A 26,791-nucleotide genomic window follows, 5' to 3' on the forward strand; every position below is an offset into this window, starting at 1 on the left:
CTTTAATGTAGCTACATTTACCATAATAAACTACAGGGAACAAGTCAAGCTAAGAAAGAGCAGAACAGAATATTAAGTGTTGTTGTCAAAATTAAAGTCACATCTGCTGACAAATTCTGAGTTCCATGACAGATGGTTGAAGGAGTACAATTGCTCCAATGAAACATAGCTTATACTAGAAACATCAAGAGAAAAATTGCCATTCCTGAAAAGGGCGTTTCAGGTAGATAATGATACAGCTATGTGGCTCATGAATTCTTATAATAGCTTTAAATAATATTTTGAGATTCATTTTCTGGTTAACACTTTATTATATACACCATTTACATACATCTCTTGAAAATCTTTCCCAAATTTATCAGTTAGTTCAATTACTTTACTGAATATATAAAGTATAATAAATTTATTTCTTAGGTGATTATGATTTTCAAAAAAATTTAAATGCCAATATAATAAAAATCAAATCGCATTGCAAAAAAGATTGATAGAGACATGTTTGATAGTCATTACCAGAATTATCCTTTAAAAATTGTTTTTGTCTTTACCACATGCACACATAATTGTCAAGATACTTAATAAATCCATCAAAGTGAAGCAAATACTTCACAATTTCATTTTTCTCCTAACTTAACTGTGGTTTTTAAAAATTTGTTAAATAATATGGTCAACAAAAGAGCATCTACTCTGAGTGAAGCAATGGACGAGACACTGAGTTATAAGTAAGAAAAACCAGAAACAAATGTGGTCTGCTGATCTAATGGAAAGGTGAAATGGTACATATGTAATTACAGGTGTAATTATTAGTCCCAATGAGAAGTGTAAACTGTAGAAAATATACAGTAGTTTTACCTTCCCAGGGCATTCAGAAGGTTTCTTTGAAGAAGTAATATTTCAATTAAATCCTAAATAATGAAAAAGAATTAGCAAGGCAAGAAGTAGGATGAGTGTCCAGGATAACACCCTGGAAAATGTCAGTTATCAAAAATGAAGTCCTTTTGAGGAGCCAGAAGGCCAGGATGGTGAAAAGGACAGAATGAAACTGAGTAGCACAAGGTGAACCTAGAGAGTGTGCAGTGTCACGTATCATTAAGGAACTTCCAAGTCAACTGAGGAATTAATAAACGTTATCCTGGGATAATAGGGAACCACTGAAAAACTATAACCAGTGGAGATATTTGGTTAATGTCTTAAATAAAACATACATAATTGGATTACTGTATAGGGCACAAAAATGAATTGCAGAAAATGGAAAAGGAGTCCCAGAGTCAATACAATATTTCAAGTGAAAATACGAAAGCTTTAAATGAGGACTATAGTAGTGATAGAGAGGGGAAGACAGATTCAAGATGTATTTCTGTAGTACACCCTACAAGGACTGGTGGATTATTGGATATAGAAGAAGAAAGATGAGGAAGAATTCAAAGGTGAAACTCTGGTTTCTGGTTTGAGCAACTGCGTGAATAATTGTGTCATTTTTTTTGCCCCATAGAACACTGTAATACGAGCAGATTCTTGGGTGAATTATGATTAGTTTTGGACTTTCATTTGGAGACTTAAAAGATATCCAAATGGAGCTATTGATTAAGTAATAAGAAGAGTGGCCAAGGTTAAAGTCATTGACAAATGGATGGGATGGTAATTTAAACCACAGGAGGTATGAAATAATTTACAATAAAAGAATAATAGGGAAGAAAAAAAGCTCTGACAAGGTTATGATGGAAAATGTATAATAGGAAAAAACAAAAACAAAAAAACACGGGAAGACTCACAAAGTTCAGTGTCATGAAAAGCCAAAGTAAGAAAGCCAGAAATTACAAGTATGGTGAATGGTATCAAATCCTGTGAAAAGATAAATTCAAAAAGGACTGAAAACTGTCTTTTGAATTTACTAACGTAAAGTCAATTGATGAACTTAATGTTAGTAGTTTTAGGGAAGTATAAAAGGCTTTGCAATTATTTAGAGTTTTTGGGGAAAAGGAAAAAGTCTAGCTAACCATATTAAGGTGATTTGTTGTGGTGGATAGAAGAGAGTTAAAACTATGTCTATGGATGGGGTAATTGCTAGAAGAGACTGTTTAGCTAATAAGAAAGAGACTTTATAGCATGCCAACATGCTTATAGATTTCCCTCTGTACTCAAATGATAAGTGGATATTTAATAGAAAAAGGGGAATATTGACTTTGAATAGATTCATGAAACTTTCATTATAATTGAGGTGAACTTATTTTTGTCAGTCTACCCAGTCAATACTTTCCTTTCAGACTCATAATGTTGTAAGACCTGATAGAGTTTTATAAAAAGTACTTAAGGAATTATTTCACTTGCTAAAAAAAAAGCCCACAAAACACTTGTTTATAGTTATTTATCCTATATCTGTCTTACAAGCTCTTTTCTTTCAAATTAAATACTTTTTCTTTCATTTTATGCTTTTTCTAGGAAAATTTCTATCTTCTTTTGTATTATCAAGGAGATATTTGGAGCAGAGTCAATCCTCTCAGTTACATAAAATGAAAAATGGCATATTCTTGGCAAACAGATCCAAATCCCAATGAATCACATGAAAAGCAGTATGAACACCAAGAATTTCTCTTTGTAAATCAACCCCATTCTTCTAGCCAAGTCATTCTGGGTTTTGATCAGATAGTAGATGAGATCAGTGGCAAAATTCCACACAACAAGAGTGAAATTGATGAAAACACGTTTTTTGTGCCTATTGCACCAAAATGGGACTCAAAAGGGCATTCATTAAACGAAGCACACCAAATATCCTTGAATGAATTCACTTCTAAAAGCCGTGATCTCTCCTGGCATCAAGTTAGAAAAGCACCAGCAATTGGTTTTAGTCCTTCTGTGTTACCAAAACCTCAAAATATGAATAAAGAATGCCCCTGGAGAAGCCCCATAGGAAAACATCATGGTGCTGATGATTCCAGATTCAATATTTTAGCTCCATCATTCACAAGTTTGGATAAAATTGATCTACAGAAAGAATTAGAAAATGAAAACCATAACTACCATATAGGATTTGAAAGCAGCATTCCTCCTACAAACTCGTCCTTCTCAACTGATTTCATGCCCAAAGAAGAGAATAAAAGGAGTGGACATGTGAACATTGTGGAACCCTCTTTGATGCTTTTGAAAGGCTCTCTTCAACCCGGGATGGGGGAAAGTACATGGCAGAAGAACGTAGAGGTATGTATAATACATGTCAATCTAAAAATACGAATCTGAAAGAATCATTCAATAATGTATTATGTTAATTTGGTGATGAAGGTAACTAACCTTAAATAGGGAAATCTATTCATATTACTTTTGAAAAAAATATTTTCACAAATGATGTGTTCTTATATTAAAGATTTTTTTTTCTGAGAAAAAGGGAAATAAATTTTTAAAAATATCATCTATAAGGTTCCAGTTCCAGTTTCATCAAAACTATTATAAAATTTTCTTTAGTTTTAATTATGGTACTTTCATTTCATTGATAAAAATAGCAGAGTTGAAGGTTTAACTGATAATATTTTCTATTTTTTGTTTAATGCACATATGCAAACACAAATACGTTTCATTACATTTATATTTTAAGTCACATTGTAATGATTTGGAACTTTATATTATTATTGGTAGGAAAAAATGTCCCTTTACTCAGAGTCTCCTAATTTATACGATTAGCAGGCAACTTCTATCGTGATCATTCCAAGGGTAGGAAATTAGGTATTCGTTGTGTGACTCATCTTAATGCTTTTATCACTAACTTTCCAATCATTTTAGTAACCAGAGCTTTTTTCTGTATTTGAAGACTTCTCTATTTCTCTGCTTGAGTCTAGACACAAGTAAAATCAGAAGTAAATAATATTTATTTCTGATTTAAAAAAGAAGAAACATTATTGCAGCTGTCGTTTCCTGGGTGAGGCAGACAGGTTCTTTATTTAACACAACAACTATTTTAAAAATCCTTAAAATATATTGTGATATGCTATCCAGAATAATGCAAAGAAGAAAAGATATGATGCCTGAATTCAGGAATAGTATATTGCTCATGTTAACTTGCAAACAAATAATGGCAACATAGTAAAATAGCAGGTGGAGTAAGTGCATAGGAAAAGAAACATCTAATTCTACTTCATTTGAATTCACTTGCAAAAGAGGTAGCACCTCAAAATATCTAAATTCAAATTCAGTAAATCTTGGGGCTGTCTAGTTCTGATCACAATAGTGTAATAACTACTAAACTTTCCCTACTCCTAAAAACAACTATACAGTTAGACGAAATAAATGAAGCAGTTGCTTGAAGGTGTTGAATAGGCAGTACAGAACATAAATCCTTGAGAAAAGTGAGACCTGTGATCATCTCAGTCTATGCCTGAGGGCAATTTCATGCTGCTGTGCAGACTGGTGGAGCCCAATCTGAGCAGCAGTATCACTGACTGCGAAGGCACACCCTGCAGTTCCAAGTTGCAGAAGCAGCTATGATTTGACAAGCAGAGTGCTAAAGAAGAGGTAGCTGTGAAATGGGTATGGGTCAGAGGTATAGAGAGGACTTACTGCTTGGCCAATATTAGGATATGCTTGCAAGGCTTAGTAGATAATGTCAGCTTTTGACTGAGAATTGGATGGCGTTGTGTTAATTGCACAGACTTGAAATTACAAGGCAGAAATTTGGGCCAAATTAGAGAAGAGACTGAGATGAGCACTTCAGGCATTCAAATGAAGCTACAAAGTCATGTCTTAAGAGTAAAACTCATGCTCTAAAATGAATGCTATATCAACCAAAATAGATGTGGCCTAACAACAACCAAAAGTCAGAATAATAAGGCAAATAAGACAAGAAGGATTTTAACTGCCTGCCAATGAAAAAAAAATTAATGATGATTCGTAATGAGCCATCTACAATATTCAACATAAAATTAAAAATGCATAGATATGTAAAGAAGCAGGGAATTTTGGCTCTCACTCAAGAAAATAACTCTATCAGTCAAAAGAACCTCTGAGATAATCCAGATGTTGGAATTAACAGATGGGGACTTTAAATTGGTTATTAAAAGTATGTTCAAGTAGATAAAGATGTTCATAATGGCTAGCCCAATGATGATCTCAGTAGGAAGTTAGAAACATCAAGAAACAAATACACAAAAACAAAGGCCAAGTCCAGTGCTGGAAACAAAATATATGCAATAAAAAAGTTACTCGATGTGCTTAACAACAGATAGGAAAGAACAGGTGAAAAATAATAATTTGGAAGCAAAATAGTAAAAATTATCCAAACTGAAGTAGAGAAAACACAGGGATCATATAAATATGAGCAGGGATTCAGAGACTTATGAGACAAGAAGCATAATATGTGGACAACTGGAATGCTAACAAGAGGAAAGAAAAATAGGGAGCAAAATTAATTTGAAGAAATAATGGTCAGGAAATTATTCAAATTTGATAGAAAATATCAAATTACAGATCTAAGAAGCTCACCACAACCCAAAGAATAAATAGAATAAATGCAAAGACAGCCACATATAGACATTTATACTCAAACATCTAAAAATTAAAAGAGAAAATTATGGAAGGGGGCAAAAAGGGAAGAAAAGATTTTACACAGTAGGACAACAATGTGAATAAAAGGAAACTTCTCACTTGAAACAATGGAAGCCAGAGACAATAGAATGACATTTTTAAATCTTTGAAAGAAAATAAAACATACTTCATATCCACTGAGTATAAGTTTCAAATCCAAAAACAAAATAAAGACATTACCATAAACAAATGTTGAAAGAAATTAGTCAGCTAGCAGACACATGAGAATGCCAAATTAAATACTTCCGGTACAAGGAAAATGACACCAGATGGAATCTAGGAAAGAGTGAAGAATGATAGAAATAGTAGTTGAATAATACAAATGACTACTTTAAATTTTTTGAAAGGCAATGTACTAAAGCAATACAGTAGCATACTATTGTAGGATTTATTGTGTATGTGGATAAAAACTATTTGACAGTAATAATATAATGGGTGGAAGGGGGTTAAATGTTGTTTTGCTATGTAAATTCATACATGTTAAATGCAATGGTACAGTAGTAACTCCAAGTAAACTGAGATATGTTAAGAGTGTATATTGTAATTCCTAGAGCTAGTATCATGAATTATAAAAAAAAAAAAAAGAAAATCTAAAAATGCAGCAGAAGAATAAAATAAAATAAACATGTCAGGAGACATAGAAGAACAGAATAAAATAGAAAAGACAAATAGAAACAAATATAAATAAGACAGTCTTAAATCTAACAATTTCCATAAATATACTAAATATAAATAGAATAAACATTCCAAACAAAAGGCAGGAATTGACAAATGAGATTAAAAACAGGAAGGACTCAATTACTGTCTACGAGGGACATAAGAAACAAAGGCAGAGATAGATTGAAAGTAAAAGAAACAAAAAGACAACATTCAATCAGGAAAAAATGCTTGCATGATTATTAATATCAAAAATATTATTTCAGGGCTGAGAAAAAAGGGATCATTTTGTAATGCTAAAATGGTCAATCAGGAAGAGATAATAAATTGAAATGTGTACATATCTAATAACAGAGTTTTAAAATGCGTAAGGCAAGAATGGTTTCTTTAATCCTACATGCGCTCTCTGACCAAGTTATTCATTCATATATTCCCAAGAAATGAAGCATGCATTCACATATTTACTTGTATATGAGCATTAATAGTTTTCTTTACAATACCAGAAAGCTAAAACCAACCCAGAGGTTCATTAATAGGAAGATGACTAAACGAATTGTGGAACAGTCACACAATGGAATACTACTAATCAGCAATAACAATGATAAACTACTGATATGTGTGATAGCAGAAATAATTTTAAAATATGTGTATCATTACCAAGAAGCTGCAAATAAAATACCGCATATACTTTATTTATGGTGATAGAAATCTGAATAACAGTAGTTACCAAGTAGATATGCAGATTTATATAAAAAAAGATATGGGGACATTTTCTAAAATGAAAGAAATGTTCTATATTGTCATTGGGTTATTGATAGCACAGTTTTATGCCTTCTACAAAACTCAAATTATATACTTAAGATCTATGTATTTTTCTATATGTAAATATTACTTCAATTTTTAAAAATCTAAAAAAAAAATTAAAAATGAAATCTGAATGAAACTTCAAGACAGGATAAAGCTGTAGAATTATTTAATATTTTCTTTTCACCAAATTATATTAATTTAGTAGTTTTTATTTTAAGTCAATAGGTTGTTCCATTCAGCTAGTGGAAGTACCTCAAGGCAGTAATACGAGTCTGGCCTCTTTTTGCAACAAAGTAAAAAAGTGAGTATTGGTATTTCATTAAACTTTGAAATTTTTGTGCCTAAATAAATTTGTGTATTTTGACATCACTGAACTGATTAATTTAGCATATAAAAGTCAAAGTCCTGTAATTTCAGAACACACACACACACACAAATTTTTGACAAATTAGTTCATTAATCAACTTCTGTTAATGTTTTTGTTGTTTATAGTCAAATAGATGTTTTTCTCTTAAAAATTTGGTTAAAGTTAAATGTTTTATAAATTCAGACATGCACTTGTTTGTTGGTGGTTTGGTTTGCAATGAATTTTTTTGTTGTTGTTTAATGATATAAGTGACTAACACCTCTGGCTAACCCCCAAATTAACATAAATTTATCCTCCCTTCCTGGGGCAGTCTTTATAGGATCATCATAGTTCAATCTTATCTTGAGTGGATTGGCAGAATATTGAATAAATGCGTATATGTTAATTCGTTGAGAAATGAATTTGATCACTAGCAGATATTCCAAAAAAATCACTGGTATTTTGTTAATCTAAAGATGAATTTATGATATAAACATAGACACCTTTTTTAAGGCCAATTTTTTATTAGCAATTAAAATTTATATAGTTCTACCTCTTCTGTTGCTAAGGTTTCTGAAAGTTTTGAAAAACTAATGCATTTGGCCAGTCATGGTGGCTCACGTGTGTAATCCCAGAACTTTGGGAGGCCAAGACAGGTGGATCACTGGAGGCCAGGAGTTCAAGACCAGCCTCGCCAAAGTGGTGAGACCCTGTCTCTGCCAAAAATATGAAAGAAAAAAAAATTACTAGGTGTGGTGGCGTGCACCTGTAACAACAGATACTTGGGAGGCTGAGTCAGGACAACCACTTGAACCCGGGATGTGGAGCTGTCACATCATTGCACGCCAGCCTGGGTGACAGAGTGAGACACTGTCTCAAAAAAGAAAAATAAAAGGCAGGTCATGGTGGCTCATGCCTGTAATCCCAGCACTTTGGGAGTCCCAAGTAGGTGGATCACTTGAAGTCAGGAGTTTGAGACCAGCCTGGCCAACGTGGTGAAACTTCGTCTCTACTAAAAATACAAAAATTAGCCAGGTGTGGTGACAGGAGCCTGTAATCCCAGCTACTCAGGAGGCTGAGGCAGGGGAATCACTTGAACCTGGGAGGTGGAGGTTGCAGTGAGCTGAGATCGCGCCATTGTACTCTAGCCTGGGCGACAAGAGGGAAACTCCGTATCAAAAAAAAAGCTAAGGCATTCATATTTTAATTCTTTGGTTTTAACTCAGTTTTGGCTGTTGTCTGAAATACAATAACTATACAGTTTTATAAGCTTTCACTTTCTACCAAATGATTATTTGAAATTAAATGTTTGAATTTTAGTCATTAATTTGAAGTCTATTTCATTGTCTAATAACTAGCTCATGCATGGGAGATACTCATATTTAAAATAAACAAGTAAAGAAAAAAGCAAGGTCCCTGCCTCATAAAACCTATAACCATGAGAAGGATTGAAAGGCTTACACACAAAGATATAAAACATTCACCTCAAATTTGCAAAAACAAATCACCTCAAGTTCAAGGAAATGTTCAATCTTTAATTAACTTCTTGCTCTAGTTTAAGGGAAACAAATTTGAAATAGTACTTAGGATTCCTAAATTAGGATCTTTAATGTTATCAATATTTATTCTTTCAGGAATAAGCTACTCGCTGTCACAATATGATAAGTGTAGCTATAAACTTGCTACTTTACTTCTAAAATATAGTTAACTTTTACTTTACCTTCTAAGCATGGCAAAGAACTGTATTAATACTTTAAGATCACTCTTCTGAATAACTCTACTCACAGACCACATTATTAGCTCCTCCAGCAACTCTCTTTTTTAAAACACAATTTCATACTCTTAGATGAAATATTTTTGTGGATGCAGTAGTGACATCAAAATACCTTAAGTGATGAATTTCCAATGACTTATAGTGTATTTTCCAAGCTCTTTAATATAATTTTTCTAAATAGTTTATTTCATAAGAATCATGAAAACTAAAATATACACCAAACAATAACTTTACAGTAGTGAAAAGAAGCCATAAGTTATATTCACACACTCTTTCCTTGTTTTCAATAATTTGTTTGTTGGCAAATATTTATAAAATGATTAAATGTATACATGCATAATTATTTTGTACACAACAGGATATTTACTCAAAAATAAGTATGTTTGAGGACCTACTATATGGCAAGCACCCTTAATTCAAAAGAAGATCAAATGGAATTTGAGAGCTGTTTCAAAAGAGGGTCTCCAAAACTTTGATTTCTCATTGTAACATACTTTAAAGCCACATCTTTCAAATAAAAAATGCCATATTCTTGTAACAAATATGATAACATGCCATAGCATATGAAAGAAGTTTCTGGCCCATGGTAGATGCTCAGCAAAGGTTTAGGAGAGAATGAATCATGAATTTGTGTTTTAAATTTAATTTCTTAAAATGGTAGAAGCTGAAATCATGGACGCATTGAGAAGTGTCTTATTATATGATAAATGCAATTCATAAGGCTCCTCAATCCCTAACTGGACTCTAGACCTTAATGGTAGAGTATAAAAATGAAGAGTGGCCCATGTCCTCATTCTGAGCAGTGGCTCTCAAACTGCAGTTCCAGAGCAGCAACAGCAGCAGCTTACTTGGGAAACTGTTAGTAGGACAAGTCTGGGAGACTCTCCGCAGATCTACTGAATCAGAAACTAAGGGATGGGATCCAGAACACAAGTGGATATGGATTCATGCCAGGCCATTGGATGAATGTGTATTTCCTTACCCATTTGCCAGGCCCTTCATGGAGAAGATGTTTCCACAGAATAAAGCATTGGTGCTCCACAAATAGCTATAAGGTTTGTGCAAAATTAACTGCAGTTTCTGCAATTTAGGAAGAGAATCATGAAGTTTAGATGTCAGCATAGTTAACATAAAGAAAAAACAAGACTTCATATTCACCCTCAGAAACATTTTAAATAGCTACTTGAAAATATCTTCATGTTATATTCTACATGTGGGCATGAAACATTTATCACAGAGAATCAAGCTATGGTAACATATAATGACATTATACTTTACATGTGTATATTGCTTTACAATCTGTAAATCTTTTACACATCTTTTCTATTGTAATAGAAAACCTTTGATGTAGATATTAACATCTACCTCAGTAAACCTTTGAGGCAGATACTAATATCATCACTTGTGCAAAAAAACTAGTCAAATAACTTGCCTCTGGCCATAATGTTACTAAATGAAAGTGCCAGTATCCAAAGTCAAAGTTTCTGGCCCCAAGGGTAAACTGTTTTTGCAATTCTTTGACTCATTTATGTGTAATTGTTCAGAATATAAGAATTACTTTTAGGCTCTAATATTTGTGTAAAATTCAAGTAGTTGTGTAGTATCTAAAAATTTTAAAGAAAATGGAGAGACAAGAATAGTATTTACAAACTTGACAAGAACAAGAGAATTTATTTGCCAAAATTTCTAAATCAAAACAAGTGACTTGCAGCTTGACAAAATTAGGCGTGAAAGAAATCTAAGAGGAAGAACTCTGGCATTAAAAGCAATGTAAATGAAGCAAGTAATAATATTCAGAGTGAATCCTCACGTTTCATGTTATGACAATGAATTCTTAATTATTTCAAATGAGATGCTCCTGGGAAAGCCTAAGGAACAGTCTTTTACGCTTGTTTTTGGTATAATTGCAATGTCTACCAATCTGGACTAGCTAGATGCACTGCACCACAAATCAATTACTGATTCCTTTCATGTTTTAAGTCTTTTAGAGCAAAACACTACATGAAGTTTCTTATGATTATATTGTGGGCAATATGTTTTAAACTGTGTCTTGTAGGTCTTGTCCTAAGTATTTTTCTTAACATATATTTTTCAGAATCAGAGAAAGATATCATGCAGCTGACATTAATTTCAATTCTGGGAAGATCTGGAGCACTACTACAGCATTTCCGTATCAGCTCTTTTCTAAGACCAAGTTTAATATACATATTTTTATTGATAACTCAACACAACCTCTTCATTTTATGCCATGTGGTAAGCAACTTTGCAAATTAGTCTACAAGTCTCTACAAAGCTGGTACTGGCTACGTAGCCTTGAATTCAAAGTCTGAAATGATTTAAAAATAATATTAGCTACTGTTTTTCCCTGAAGTGAAATAAGAAGAAAACATCAGGGAGCCTTTTGTTAATATTTAAGGGAGGAAAGCAGAACTATTTTCTTCAAGAAGTATCTTCACATAGCTCACCCCACAATATTTTATCTTCCTGCTATAAAATGCTTAATAGCAAGTATAGCAGGTTTTTAATATATTAAAAAATGAATTTCAAAAAGATTCTAGATAAAGATGGTACTAAAGTAAAAATGGCTGCTTCTATCTAGTAGGAACAAATATTTCCTTGAAATATAAATATAAATTGTGAGGTAGAATAGACATTCTTACACAGAATCTCTATTTCCACAATGAGGAATCTAGTAGCATGGTGTAACATACCTCCATCAGAATTAGCAAACCTATTGATTCAGTCTCTGGGGATGAAATCCAGGAATTTATATTTTATCAAATTTGCCTAAGGATTTTTACTTTTCTAAAGTTTTAGAATATCTGTAAAGTTCTTTAGTATCTTACTTCATTGTTATAGTCCACTATTTTGCAAAACAGTATTAGCTCTTTAAACATTTAGATTGCTATTAAGTGAGTTTCTACATATTAACAGGAAACTATTTCCTGACACATAATGATCCATTAAATATATTCTTTTATTTATTAAGTACTGTTATTATTGTGCTTCTTTCTTACTCTATTCAAGGTTGTGAGCTAATGCAGATGACTACAAACATAGCAGTATTATATTGGTATATTAGTCAAGACCCTCTTGGTTTGAAATGAAAAGAAACCAATTCCTGCTAGCTTAACCAAAAAAAAAAAAAAAAATGTTTTTAAAGAATATAGGGGCTGGGCACAATGGTTCATGCCTATAATCCCATCACTTTGGGAGGGCGAGGCAGGCGGATCATCTGGGGTCAAGAGTTCGAGATCAGCCTGACCAACATGGAGAAACCCTGTCTCTACTAAAAATACAAAAACTTCGCCAGGCGTGCTGGCACATGCGTGTAATCTCAGCTACTAGGGGAGCTGAGGCAGGAGAATCGCTTGAACCTGGGAGGTGGAGGTTGTGGTGAGCCGAGATCGCACCATTGTACTCCAGCCTGGGCAACAAGAGCAAAACTTAATTAAAAAAAAAATACATACATATATATATATACATACACACACACACACACATACATACATATATGGATTTATTATAGAATTCAAGTGTATGAATTTCAGCAATTAGGAATATATGAAAAACACAGATAACCAAGCAGCCCAAAATTCCTGTGTGCATCTTATTTCATTTCATATAATTGCTTCTCATATGTCTTTCACTCTCTGGTCACTCATTTCCTTTGCTTATCCAAAACAAGTGGGAAGCCAAGCTACTAGGCTAGCTATCTACAGACAGTTCAGTATCTCTATGGGATCCAACTCCCAGTTCCTAAAAGCCAGATTCTGATTATTCAGTCAAGATCAATGGTGCTGCACTTTGATCCAGTCAGAAAGACCAAAGGTTGGGTCATGTTGTCTTCAGTTGCTGGCCACTATTAAATAGCATGTTCATGTAAGAGCTTAAAAGGGGAGATTATGGTATGTGAACATGAGAAGACAAATGACTTTACCCTATAGCATGTCTACATTTTGAGTTCTAAAGAAAAAGGTGGAGAGAGAGAGAGAGCAGTTATTCATTAAAGTTTCTACAATATAGCTGTTCAAGATAGAACCTGGAGTCATTACTACATGACAAAGGAATAAAAACCAACGGTGGCTTTGGAGTCTGACTGATCTTGTTTAGAGTCTAGAGAACAACCAATTGTGGAGACTTGGAGTCATTAAGGGCACAGACCTTGGAGTAAACCGATATTGTTTAAGTGTGATACTTAACACTAACTGTGTAATCTCTACAAATTTGCATAGCTTTCCTGAAAATCTGTCAATTCATCTTTGAAACTTGGGATATAATACCTACATAAAAGGTACAATAATCAAGAAATTACATGTAAAGAACTTAATAGAGTAATTGCTTAGTAAAATATAGCTATTATTAATATTAGCACTAACATTATATTCCAGAGTGAATATAACCTGCATAACACTTTTAAATTTACTGACCATATTTGTCTATTTTTTTTTATGATAGCTTCGCACTAGATTCTTGAGAAAAATAAATCGTGCTATTATAAACCCTATTTTAACAGATGAGGAAACTAGGTCAAAAAAGCGAAATAACTTATTCACATAGATCAACTAAAAAATGAAAAGTCTATATTATTTCCATGTCTCAGTGACAGAACATTGATAAGAACATCTCAATCATCACAGAATTGTCTTAATGTCATGGCATGAATATGAATATTAACTAGTATAAATGCCCTGAAAATATTCCAGTTAATTCAGAATCCTTTTATCATGCTGATACCCTAAGAAGGAGCAATACATCTCACTTAGGTTGAAAAATGGAAAGAATAAAGCACCCCCTGGAACTTTTGCCTGGCTCTACTCAAGTTCCTGAGTGTATTTCCCAAGTCCCTAAGGGAAACTGCAGTAGATTTTGATGCAGAACTACAGTGTACCAAGGGCTTTAACATGAGAAACACAATACCTAGCTTTGTTATATTACATGAATACAGAACTGACCGAAGGAATTGCAATCAACATTTTCCCCAAATATCTTTAAATCTAACCAAACTGATAAGTGAGATGAGTCTCAGTTTAATTCCCCTTGATGAAGCTAGACAGTTACAATCCTTTGTACTGTGTTGGTCATATTTTGTGCTCAAAAACTTTTCTTAGTCAGTATGATACACTTTTATTGACTTTTATTATTCTTCTTTGCCTTCAGCTAACTATCTCGTCAAAGATCTAATTGCAGAAATTCTGCATTTTTGTACAAATGACCAGTTACTGCCCAAAGATCATATTCTAAATGTATGTGGCTCTGAAGAATTTTTACAAAAGTAAGTATTTTATACAATTTTGATTATGTTATAATCTGTAAATATTAAGTTACCACTTGTTTTTGGTTTTGTTTTAAACAGACGTTACGCAGACATTATAGTCTTATAATCAGCATAATTACATCAATTTTACCCCCTTTGCAGTGAATTTGAAATTTTCTAAATCATATTAACAGTCTTATTCTTGACTTTATTTTATTTTATGATTATTTATGAAAACAAATATTTAAATGACCTGTGACTAGGGTGACCGACCATTCCAGGTTGCTTAGGACTGAGGTAGCTCTCAGGATGTGGGAATTTCAGCTTTGAAACCAGTAAAGTCCCAAACTAGGACAAGTTGCTCCTCCTACCTGTAATAAAGCTTATTAGAACTGATCACAGCTAAGTAAATAAATTCTTTGGTGATAAGTACTTTTTTGGTTGGAATAATACTTGTATGTTGGTTAAATACTGATTTTTTAAAATCACAGGGGCCTTAAGTATAAGCATTATAACTTACTTTTTATAGAAGAGTTAGTTCTAAAACACCATTTCTTTGTTGAGGCAGCTCATTAAAAACAATTGGAAAAGTCTGTTCTCATGTATGTCAACTTCAAATACTTATTTGATAAAAAACATCATCTTTTAGTTTACCAAAATAACTATTTGCCTGAAATTCCTACAGACCAGCCTTGAGCAGATAATACAGCTTTAAGAAAACAAATATTTCTCTGCTGGTATTGTATAGTTATTCTAAACAGTAAAGTATTAAACACTAAAATGTTTAATACATTAGATTCCTATTTATATATCCCCTTTGCATCTCTACAAGTATCTAAAGATTGAAAACCATCTTATGGAAGTAAAAACGTATTTCTTTTGAAATTCTCATCATCATTGTCATTGTTCTATCATGAATGTGCTTGAAATTATCTTTTGGGAGTTTGATAAATTTGATGACATTCTTATTAGTAAATCCAGTTGTTTATTGTGCAATGTTAACAGTGAATGTCTTTTAAGACTAATGATTTTCTTTATTGTGGGAAAAATAATATTTTATTATTTTAATAACAAAATATATTAAAATATTTCAATAACATTTTTATAATAATTATTTTATAATAATGATACATCAAAAAATAGTAAATATTTATATGAAATTACATATATTTTGTTGCACTAATTTCACAGATATTCCCTTTTCCTTTTTTATTTGAACTTATTAACACACTTAGTCACTGGTCTGCCACCTTCTCCCAACATACGATTTTGACAGTAAATCCAATGAGCACAGGAAAGTATTTTAGTAAATTTAACCTTATATTGATTACTCATTAAAACTCATCTTTTGAATGTGCAGTTTTCCACATGTACATCTGGACTTTTCTTGGTGCCAAAACGTTAGATCCAAAGAGCAAAACATTGTCAAATATTTGCATTAAGTTTTAGCAGTAGGAAATATCATCCAGAAAGCAATTGTATTAAAGAGATAGAAATTTGGAAAAGTATAATGTGGAGAAAATGTACACACCTTGATTTAATCACTGTTTTAAATAGGTAAATTATTCATAAATAGATGGCTCAATATTTAACTGATAAATGTACATTTTAATGTTTTCATAGTCATTTAATCATATTAAAATTTCTTTAATTGGGTTTTATTAAGATAGAAAAGTTACCAAATGTTAATGTATGTTAAATATAGTCATTTATTCCCTAATGGACATTGAAACATTTGTGTATATCAAGGATTTGCATATTATTGAAGAGTAATAGCCTACTTGTATTGATAGAACTTAATGTGCAGAATATTTATTACTGTTTTTTCTAGTATATAAAGGAATATATATTAATCATTCAAATATTACTTTTAGTGTATTCCTATGTAATTTGTCTAAAATATGTGTACTTAAAGACTTGGAAATCTGTTCATAAAGTTCTTTATACAGAGAACACAGGTAGCATGTAATAAGTTAACAGTGCAATAAGTAAAAATTTAGACTCTAAAACTTACAGAATTATACTTCCTTTGGAGTATTCGGCTGGGGAAAGTGCTAATTTTCTGATAATACTTCAAAATAATGGTCAAATAGATCATGAAACATATGACTACACACATAGCAGTGTTATATCGGTGTATTAGTTAAGACCCTATATTTCTCAGGGTTAGTGAGGTAACACATTAAAATCCTGAAAAGGGGGAAATGTAAATAAATATGACTATGAACCCATATAATGCATATAGAAGTTTCACAATTATTCTGATATTAACACAGTGTTCTCAAACTTTAAAGTGTCACCTGAGGATCTTGTTAGCAAAAGAATTCTGATTTCAGTTGGTCTGGGTGAGGCCTGAGGCTTTTCATTTCTAACAAGCATCTGCTGATATCCATGCTGCTGGTCTACAGTCCACATTTCAAGTACTGATATATTAGAAGTCAAGAATAATGACTTAAGAACTTAGACTCTCCAAAAATTATCCTCTTTTCCAGAACAGTACATGGTATAAAAACTAGATCTAATCAGCAAATTAATAAAGATGTTTATACCTTATAACATTGCAAAATTAAGAAAGATAATTTTCCTAGCAAATCAAAATTTCCTTTTTCATTTATCAATGATCACCAGTATGCTTCTGCCTCTTCTGCTCCCCCAATGACCCTTTCTCACACTCTCATACCAGTCAGTCCAACCTCCTCAACCTCAGTTTCCCTAATCTACACATACTTTTCCTGTCACTTCTATGCCTACTCTGTCTCATGTCCCTGTTCTTGAAACTTCCATACAATGCTTATTATGCCACAACAAACAAACAAGTAGATTAGAGGCGTGGGCTTATCCGGTTGCACTGGAACCTCCTAATGCTCAAGGGGTACAAGTGCTTCGATATGCGCCACTCAGTCTTAGCTTTTTAAAAGAATTCAAGGATGCTTGTACTCAGTATGGTCCTATTTCTCCATATGTTAAGATGGTATTACAGACTCTTTGTACTGAGGTCATTTTGCTTCCTTTAGACTGGGACCTTTTGGCAAAAGTTGTTCTAACTCCATCTCAGCATTTACAGTTCCATACCTGGTGGTCAGAGGAGGCCCGTCTGCAGGTTCAGCTAAATCAGGCTGATGGCATTCTAATTACTCAGGCTCAGCTCACACGCTCTGATAATTACTCTGATACTCCTGCCCAATTAGGTTTTGATGCTCTTGCCACGGAACAAGTAACAAAGGTGTGTATGAGAGCTTGGGATAAATTAGGCACCCCAGGTCAAGCTCCTGTGTCTTTTACTACTGTTAAACAGGGTCACAATGAATTGTGTCCTGATTTTGTGGCTAAATTACAAGATGCTGTTCAAAAATCTGTCTCTGATGAGTGTGCTCAGGGTATTCTCCTTCATATGGTAACTTTTGAGAATGCGAACCATGAGTGTAAAACAGCCATGCGTTCCATCCAGTGACAAAATGTACCTGATCATGAGGTGTTGCCTGCATATATTAAAGCTTGTGAAGGCATTGGATCGGAGACCCACAAAGCAATTATGTGGCACGGGCCATGAAGGACGGCAATCAGACTGACTCGACGGATTCTTTTCTTGGAGCCTCCTTTAATTGCAGTCAACTTGGTCATACTCAAAAAAATTGCACTGTTAGAAACTTAAAAGTGGACAAGCCGGCTCAAAAACACAGCCAAATGCTCCTGTTACTGTTTGCCCGCGTTGTCATAAAGGTAAACTTTGGGCAAGTACTTGCTGCTGTAAGTATGATATAGATGGAAATCCCTTGCCACAGAGCCAAGGAAACAGGAAACGGGGCCAGTTCCAGGCCCCAGTATCAAATGGGACACCTCAGACTCAGACCAATGTTGAGTTTCCACTTCAAGCTGCCCCAACGCAGCCCCCAGCACAAATTTACCTACAGCCAACACAGACAGGTCCCAGCCTCTTCTTCTATCTCAGTACAATGCTTGTCTACCTCCACAGTGGGGGGTGGGGCGGTCCATCTCTGTAGTACCATTCCTCTAAATTTTCTGCCTAATTCTTTGCCTTTAAATATAACTATACTATTTTTGCAACTTATTTAACATTTATTTTAATTTAGTATCATAAAACCTTTTCTCTCATTTAAAATATCCCATGACTCACTCATTCTTATTCTCCCTTTCATTTTCTCTCTCTCTCTCACTTTCTTACTTTCACTCTCCCTGTCTGATTTTAAATAATACACTATATAATGAACACAGAGCAAATTAAAGAATCAGAACTGAAACTATCAATTTTGTCATAGGTTCATGGAAGCTTAATACAAAATTGTTAGCAGTGTGAGAAATAATAGAAAAAAAGAAATCATCTGTTTCATTAAAAAAATATTAAAAATTTTAATCATGTTCCTGTTCTTCAACTTCCGATTTCATTACTATGGAGAAAGGAGTCCATACTCTTATGCAATAGCTTGATCCCAGTCAGTTTTTCCAGTGAGCTCAAGGATGAGAACTGTATCTTTTCTTTCCCATTGAATGTAGCATAAATATGAGGTCCTAGAAAATGAAACTACTATTTCCTAGACTGTCCCTGCATCTCTCTTTTTTACAGAGAGTAACAGTTGCACCTTCACCTATACTTGTAACCATCTCACATGAGTTTTTTCTTCATAAATACATTGATAATATATGAAGTATAATGCTTCTTCATAATTTTATCTCTTATTATTCTCTAGCCAAATATTTACTAGGAGTGCAGGTATTTCTGTTTCTCATCCTAACCAAAAAACCACTCCTGTGATTTTCTTTTTTCTCTACAGCTGTGGTTTCTTTTTATGACTTATTTTCTTATTGATACACTGTAAATATTCATGAGGTACATGTGATATTTGAATATCTACATAGAATGTATAATGATCAAGTCAAGATATTTAGAATATCCACCACCTCAAACATTTATCATTTCTTTGTAGAAGGGGGTCACTCATATGTGGGAACTAAAAATGGTTATCTCATGGAGTTAGAGTGTAGAATTATAGTTATGAGGCTGGGAAGGGTGTGGGATGGGGAGAGGATGAAGAGAGGAGGGTTAATACATGTAAACATATAGTTAGATAGAATGAATCAGTTCCAGTATTTGGGAGCACAGTAGTTTGACTACAGTTAACAACAATTATTGTATATTCAAAAAAGCTAGAAGAGAAGATTTTGGCTTGTTTTACTTAACATAATGGCCTCTAGTTCCATCCATGTTGCTGCAATTGACAGCTTTCTTTTTTAAATAATTGAAGAGTATTCCATTGTGTATATATACCACATCTTTATTTATTCATTCATTGATGAATACTTAGGTTGATTCCATATCTTGGCTAATGTGAATCATATTTCAATAAACATGGAGGTGCAGGTATCCCTTTGGTATACTAATTTCCTTTCTTTTGAATAAATACCCATTAGTAGGATTCCTGAATTGCATGGTAGTTTATTTTAGCCTTTTGCAAAACCTCCATCCTATTTTCCATAATGGTTGTAGTAATTTACATTCCCACCAACAGTGTATAAGAGCTCCCTTTTCTCTACATACTTGCCAGCATTGATTAGAATGATCTTCCTATCTACTTGAGAGTCTTGTTTTTCTCTCTGGGACTGGTAGAGACGATGCATTCCTTTTATTAGAGTACAAAAATAGTTTTACAAAATTAAATTCTTTTAATTAAAATTCTAAAATAATCCTTTTCAAAAAACTTTATTTTTTAAAAAAAAAGTTCTAACTAATCTCATGACAATTTATATTAATTTGTTCTTTTCTTTGAGATGGAGTCTTCACTCTGTCACCCAGGCTGGAGTGCAGTGGCACAATCTCGTCTCACTGAAACCTCTGCCTCCTGAGTTCAAGCAATTCTCCTGCCTCAGCCTCCCGAGTAGCTGGGACAACAGGTACACACCACCATGCCCAGCTAATTTTTGTATTTTTGGTAGAGATGACGTTTCACCATGTTGGCCAGGCTGTTCTCAAATGCCTGACCTCTACTGATCCACCCGCCTCGGCCTCCCAAAGTGCTGGGATTGCGGGAGTGAGCTACCATGCCCGACCCAAGTTATGTTAATTTGTTCATTAAACATTTGATTATAAATTGAAATTGTCTTGTACTCAGAGTAAAAATAAAACTATTAATTACCAGTGAGAAAAAGACTAAGTCATAATACATACAGTTTGAAGTAATAGATTACACTCATTAGCAGTAAAACTGCATTGTATATATTGCTGGGGAAGAAGAGTCTTTTTTCTTCTCAGTGAAATTAACGATTTCACTTAGCAAACTTGAACGAATTGATTACTTCCAGCAAATTTGTTACAGCCTAAGACTTCAAATATTAAAATTCATTCCAACTTTTAAGACTTACTTTGAGCAAAGAAAGAGATGAAGTGCATTTCTCTTTTACATAACTCTACTCCTCCACTTATAAAATCACAGAACCTTGTGGGAGGATAGAAAGGAACATATCATAACTTTGAGCTATCTCACACATAGTAAAAAAGTGTGTTCTGTTAATAAATCATTCAATAAGAGTTTCTTGAATGACTTTAATTTCTTTTTTAATCTCCTTCATAGTGCTTTACCTAATATTCTATAATTAACTTTGGTTTACCTCTGCAGTAAAGAGCTAATGACCACAAAAATAACACACCATACAACTTGCATTTGGTTTTAATTCAATAACTCTGTGCTAGAACAAATGTCTTCATATGCAGATATATTCCTTCACTTGAAAGTGAAATCCCAAAGAAAGACCTTGTGCTAAATAAAGTTTGTTTATTATTATTAAAAGCTACTTGTAAAAATGATGGCGTATTTCAGCCCCAAGTTTTTTAAAAAGCTGAATTGCACAAGCATCATCAACTAATAAACTTGGTCAAAGGAATCTCAAAGCTGTTGCATGAGTGTTCCAAGAAGATATGGCAAATTACATGTGAATGTAGGTACATAATTTAATATTATTGTAGATATATAATACCAAAATGTAGCTGTCACATTATTTTTGTTACCCAAAAGCACTGTCTAGTTTTAGAAGCTAAGAATTATTAAATCTTCCCAATTTTGAATTAATAAAAGTTTAAATGACCCAATTCTCTGTTTTTCTTAAATAAAATAAAGTGATTAAAGAACTTTTGAATTACATATTACTTCAAATTAGCTGAAATCACATTAATAAGACAAAACATTGCTCATGTATTGTTTTTTATTTGTAAAGTCTGTAGTAGGATGTTTCTCCGCTGGAGATTTTGTGGGCAAAAAAAATAATAAAACCTTAGGATAGAATGAAATCTGCATATTTGATCTCCTGGTATAATGACTATATCATAAATTTCGCATACCATACCCCCCACAAAAAGAGCTCCTTGGGGCTTAGTGTATGTTTTCTGTGAAAGATACAAAGTGACAGTGTCACCACTGTTACTTTTTTTTACTGACTTTCTTAGTAACTTCATTTATATAGTTATGTTACTACTTGTCTTTTGTGACTGCTGTAACTTAGTAGGGAGAGCATTGCAAACTTGAGGGTTGTTGTAAAACTTTTTTCCAGATTAAAAAAAAAAAATTAACTTGGTGGCTGGGCCGGGGAAATGGCGGCTTCAGGAGAGAGCGGGACTTCGGGCAGCGAGGCAGCACCGAGGAAGCCTTTATGACCTTCTACACTGAGGTGAAACAAATAGAGAAGAGAGACTCGGTTCTAACATCGAAAAATCGGATTGAAAGGACTGACCCATCCTGGTTCCTCTTACTTCAATTTGAACCCATTTGAGGTTCTTCAGATAGATCCTGAAGTTACAGATGAGGAAACAAAAAAGAGGTTTCGGCAGTTACCCATCTTGGTGCATCCTGACAAAAATCAAGATGATGCTGACAGAGCACAAAAGGCTTTTGAAGCTGTGGACAAAGCTTACAAGTTGCTACTGCATCAGGAGCAAAAGAAGAGGGCCCTGGATGTAATTCGGGCAGGAAAAGAATACGTGGAACACACTGTGAAAGAGCGAAAAAAAACAATGAAAGAAGGAAGGAAAACCTGCAATTGTAGAGGAGGACGATCCTGAACTTTTCAAACAAGCTGTATATAAACAGACAGTGAAACTCTTTGCTGAGCTGGAAATTAAAAGGAAAGAGAGAGAAGCCAAAGAGATGCATGAAAGGAAACGACAAAGGGAAGAAGAGATTGAAGCTCAAGAAAAAGCCAAACGGGAAAGAGAGTGGCAGAAAAACTTTGAGGAAAGTCGAGATGGTCGTGTGGACAGCTGGCGAAACTTCCAAGCCAATACAAAGGAGAAGAAAGAGAAGAAAAATCGGACCTTCCTGAAACCACCAAAAGTAAAAATGTAGCAGCCTGAGTGACCAGCTGGGGTCACAGGCACAGAACCTTCCCCCTGCTGTCTCCCTTCCTGCTTCGAAGGACTCATTCGTTCCTCCCACTTCCACCCCAACATAGAGTAGAATTTCCTTTTTAGTCCATTTTGTTTTCAATGCAATTTAATATTGATCAGAGTAATTCTTTTGTACATTGAAATGAGGGGCTTGGTTTAAAAAAGACCTTCCCCTCTCCCTGCCCCTAGAACAACCAGGATTAGAAGGTGCCTCCATTGGTGCTGCCTTCTCTTCCCACAGCCTGTAACTCAGTGTTTTTACTTCACTGAATTGTGATGGTCAGAAACTTCGTGGATAGTTTGTGGAAATCATCCGATTTAACATATTGCTTAAAATGGTGTTGCTGTGACTTCAGAGACAAGCCTGGAAGAGGCACCTTAGGAAGCCCCTTCACTTCAGTTGCTCGCTTCTGGGTGTGCTCCCTTCGAAGGCCCAGATGAGACAGGGAACACTTGTGGGCACACAGAGCCACATGTGATGCCCTGATGCCCTATGGTGTTTGGCATGTGCCCTCGTCTACTGACCAATCAGCGTGGCATGAAGCCCATGCCACCCAAACCTTTCACCTTCCAACGAGCTAGCCGTCCTCCACCCAGTACCATGTCCTAGCCTGTCTGCATTTGTTAGTGGTAATATTCTTTATGTATAATAAATTTTTATACCCCCCCAAAATAATAAATTCTTTGCAGAATGTTCAATTTTTTGAATTTTAAGAAATGCGTATATACTGTATGTATGAAGAAAACTAACCATATTTGAGTGAGGAGGCGTGAGGGATAGTTGCCTTTTCATAGACTTGTGGGAAGTCTTAAGAAAAATAGTGCGTTTGAGTATAAAGTTTCAGATCTCCTTGGTCCAAATCCCTCTTGAGCATTAGCTGCTGGTATCAATTTATGTCCCATACAGGATTTTTGTTCAAAAGCTTGACTCTTCTCTACTAACCACCTCATGCCTAAAAGCCCTAGTTTTAGGACTGAACCTATTCTTGTCTCTCCAAGTCATGAAGTTTGACTTTTCCTATTCATAGCTCTCCCGAAGGCAAAATAACAATAAACTCAGGAGCTCTGGTTTAGTGAAACAACATATTGATCTTTGTCTATGCTGAGTCAGCTCCAAATACCACTTTGAGCACAAAATACACAGCTATTTTATTAGTTGCAAAGACCAGTTTACTCAAATTAAGGATATGGCAGATTTAACAATGTAGAAATTTTCAAGGCACACATACCAAATGTGTGTACATGTGCCAAATGTATGCACATGTACATAGCTATCTGAAAAATACGCTGAGTAGTACTATAATACTAATATTATTTTAATATTTTGTTATATTCACCTTACATTCCTGACTTGGTTATCCCAAAGATTTTAAGTCCAGCTTAGTTACTGAGTTTTCTTAAAGAAATACCTTCAGAAGCTGTCAGCAATCCTTGTTTTCAGTATTTATAAAATCAAATTGAAATAGTTTATTTTCTATACATGAGTTTAATATTTCACAATACACCTCTGTGACTAGTTCTTGCATGTAAGAATGAAGAACATCTTAGCTTAATTCAAATTATATAAAATAAGGATAAGTATTTATTCCAACAAAAGAGCATCGCTTTCAAATGTGGGTTTACAAGGAGCGGCTAGGGCAATGAGAATCAATATTCATAGTTTGAATGTTATTTAGGATGCTTTCTTGCTCATAAGACAGATTTGAGTACTTACTATTTTTTGGTGTTAAGATCATTAATCTCTCTTTACATAAACATATTTCCTCAGAAATACTCTAAAATAACATGAGCTATTTAGGAATAGGAAATAAGGGTAATTATGTGCAAGAATTCAGCCTCTCAGTGTTCATTTTAAATGACAAGTATACTCATAATAATTCCTAAGATAGTAACTAGCAGATAGAGGGAATCAAATATGTGTAGAGAGAATAAATAATTCATATACAGAAAGTTTGGTTTCCTAGAATATGGGAAGAAAAAGCCTAAACTTTTTATTGTATCATAGACATTCAGTTCGTTTAACAACTGAAGCTTCATAGATGATTATTAAATAAAACATAGGTAGTGCTCATATTTGGAATGTTACCAGATTGAGAAAAACACCTGGTGTGTACAACCTCAAATGAATAATTCCTGTGCTCATACTATAAGCATTGTAATTCCCAATGTGGCCTGTTCTTAGAGCGCAACCCTTCTCTCCACATTACCCACCTTAGGGTCCATGCCTTTCATTTCTCTTTCTCTTGGTATGGTAACCTTTCTTCTTATCTTTTCTGGTATCTAGAATTCTCAAACAAAAATTCATTTTTTATTTCACTTATTAAATTCCCACCCTTCTTTCTATTCTTTTTTGCTTTTTCTCTCTTTTTCATTTTCTCTAGATAGCACTATTTGACAAAATTATCATATAGGCCACTTAAGAGTTTTAAATTTTCTACTAGACACAAGGAAAAAATATACAAAGAAACAGGTGGAAATAAATTTTAATAGTACAGTTTCTTTAACTCAATGTACTTCAAATATTATCATTTTAACGTGTAATCAAAATAAAGAAAATCGTTGAGATGTTTTACATTATTTAATATGACAAGTCTTGAAAATCTAGTGTGTATTTTATGCTTATAGCATTTCTTATTTAAAAGTAGCCTCATTGCAAGTGATTAGTAGCTGCTTGTATTCACTAACCACTATACTAGACAGTATAGCTCTAGATCGTTAAACACAAACTGATCAAAATTGTGGTCTTGCCATGTGGTAAAAGGAGTAGTTCACAGCTCTTAAAAAGTGTGATGGAAACTCTGTGTCCTTTAAACAACAGCAGAGATTTAATCTTAACTGATAATTCTAGTACAATATTATTTTATGAAAATAATTTGACCTAGAATTCTAGAACTAACAATAAGCCAGCATTCAAGGACAATGTAAAAATAGACATTTTCAGAAATAAAAACATTTTACGTCCACAAATTATCTCTCCAAAAATTATTTAAAGATGTACTTCAGCAAAATAAACAATGAAGCCCTATGGAATACAGATCAATGGTTAACATAATTACTTAAAAAGTTCTAAAATACAGTTTTTTAAAAAAAGAAAGATATTAGTAGAGTCTCCTTTATCTATCTCTGCTTGCTTCACTTGCTGAATTAACATTCTTTATGTCCTTTACAAAACAGCATGATTAAGGCCCATAATTCATTGTTTGTTCTAGAAGAGTAGCTATCAAACATTTTGGTCTCAGAATCCTTTGAGTACCCCAAAAAGAATTTTTGTGGACTTTGTCTATCATTATTTACCATGTTGGAAATTATAATTGAGAAATTTTTTAAGTACACATTTATTATTTGGATTAAAAATAATGATAAACTTATATGTAAATACACATAAAATATTTTTATTATAGATACTATATATTGCAAAACAAAAATAATTTGCGAGGAATGTAGCATTGTTATGTGTTTAGAAATCTTTTAAATATCTGGTTTAATTAAGACCATTGACTGCTTTTCCCTTCAGTCTGTTGCACTATCATGATTGAGTGGAAGTATGTAAAGAAAATTTAACCTCATACAAATATGGATTTGCAGAAAAGATAAATATCTTAGTAGTCTTTTCAGATAACTGTGAACATCTTTCTTTATTACTACACCAAAATCAATAAGTAGTAATCTTTTAAAATTTAGTTACAGTGTGGAATATTTAAAAATATCAATAATTTTCACACTAGGCTACTTAGAGTCCATTGGTCTGTCTTGCCCTATTGATAAACCTTTTTACCCATGCAAGATTTGAGGCATCATGGATTGTCACTTTAGACAAATATGTTTGTTGGATTCTGCAGATCTTCCAAATGTTACCATATTTTATTATTAAATATCAAAAAGTACATTTTTTAATATTAGCATTTTTCTCACCAGGAAAGTCTTTATGTATTGGCAAGCCGGCAAGCTCATAGTAGAAAATACAAATTTTACAAAATTCTTACTTCTGAAGTTGTT

At 33.6% G+C, this 26,791-nt stretch overlaps 1 protein-coding gene and 1 pseudogene across 3 annotated transcripts in view; both read left to right on the plus strand.

Annotated features, from left to right (window-relative positions):
* Positions 1-2,422: 2,422 nt before the first annotated feature.
* The window catches only part of PIK3C2G (phosphatidylinositol-4-phosphate 3-kinase, catalytic subunit type 2 gamma), a 382,509-nt gene continuing 358,140 nt past the window's right edge, over positions 2,423-26,791 (plus strand). For 2 of the 3 annotated variants that reach the window (XM_011954723.1, XM_011954732.1), the window contains exons 1-4: positions 2,423-3,192; positions 7,248-7,330; positions 11,245-11,402; positions 14,310-14,424. In XM_011954723.1, coding sequence (XP_011810113.1) covers positions 2,515-3,192; positions 7,248-7,330; positions 11,245-11,402; positions 14,310-14,424 — 1,034 coding nt within the window. In that variant the 5' untranslated portion in view covers positions 2,423-2,514. The remainder of the gene's footprint in view (positions 3,193-7,247; positions 7,331-11,244; positions 11,403-14,309; positions 14,425-26,791) is intronic. The other variant, XM_011954742.1, reaches the window with a different exon arrangement.
* LOC105520794 lies at positions 21,985-22,754 on the plus strand (annotated as a pseudogene).

This window comes from Colobus angolensis, unplaced genomic scaffold (genome assembly GCF_000951035.1).
Source record: "Colobus angolensis palliatus isolate OR3802 unplaced genomic scaffold, Cang.pa_1.0 Scaffold11, whole genome shotgun sequence".
In the NCBI taxonomy this organism is placed as follows: domain Eukaryota; kingdom Metazoa; phylum Chordata; class Mammalia; order Primates; family Cercopithecidae; genus Colobus; species Colobus angolensis.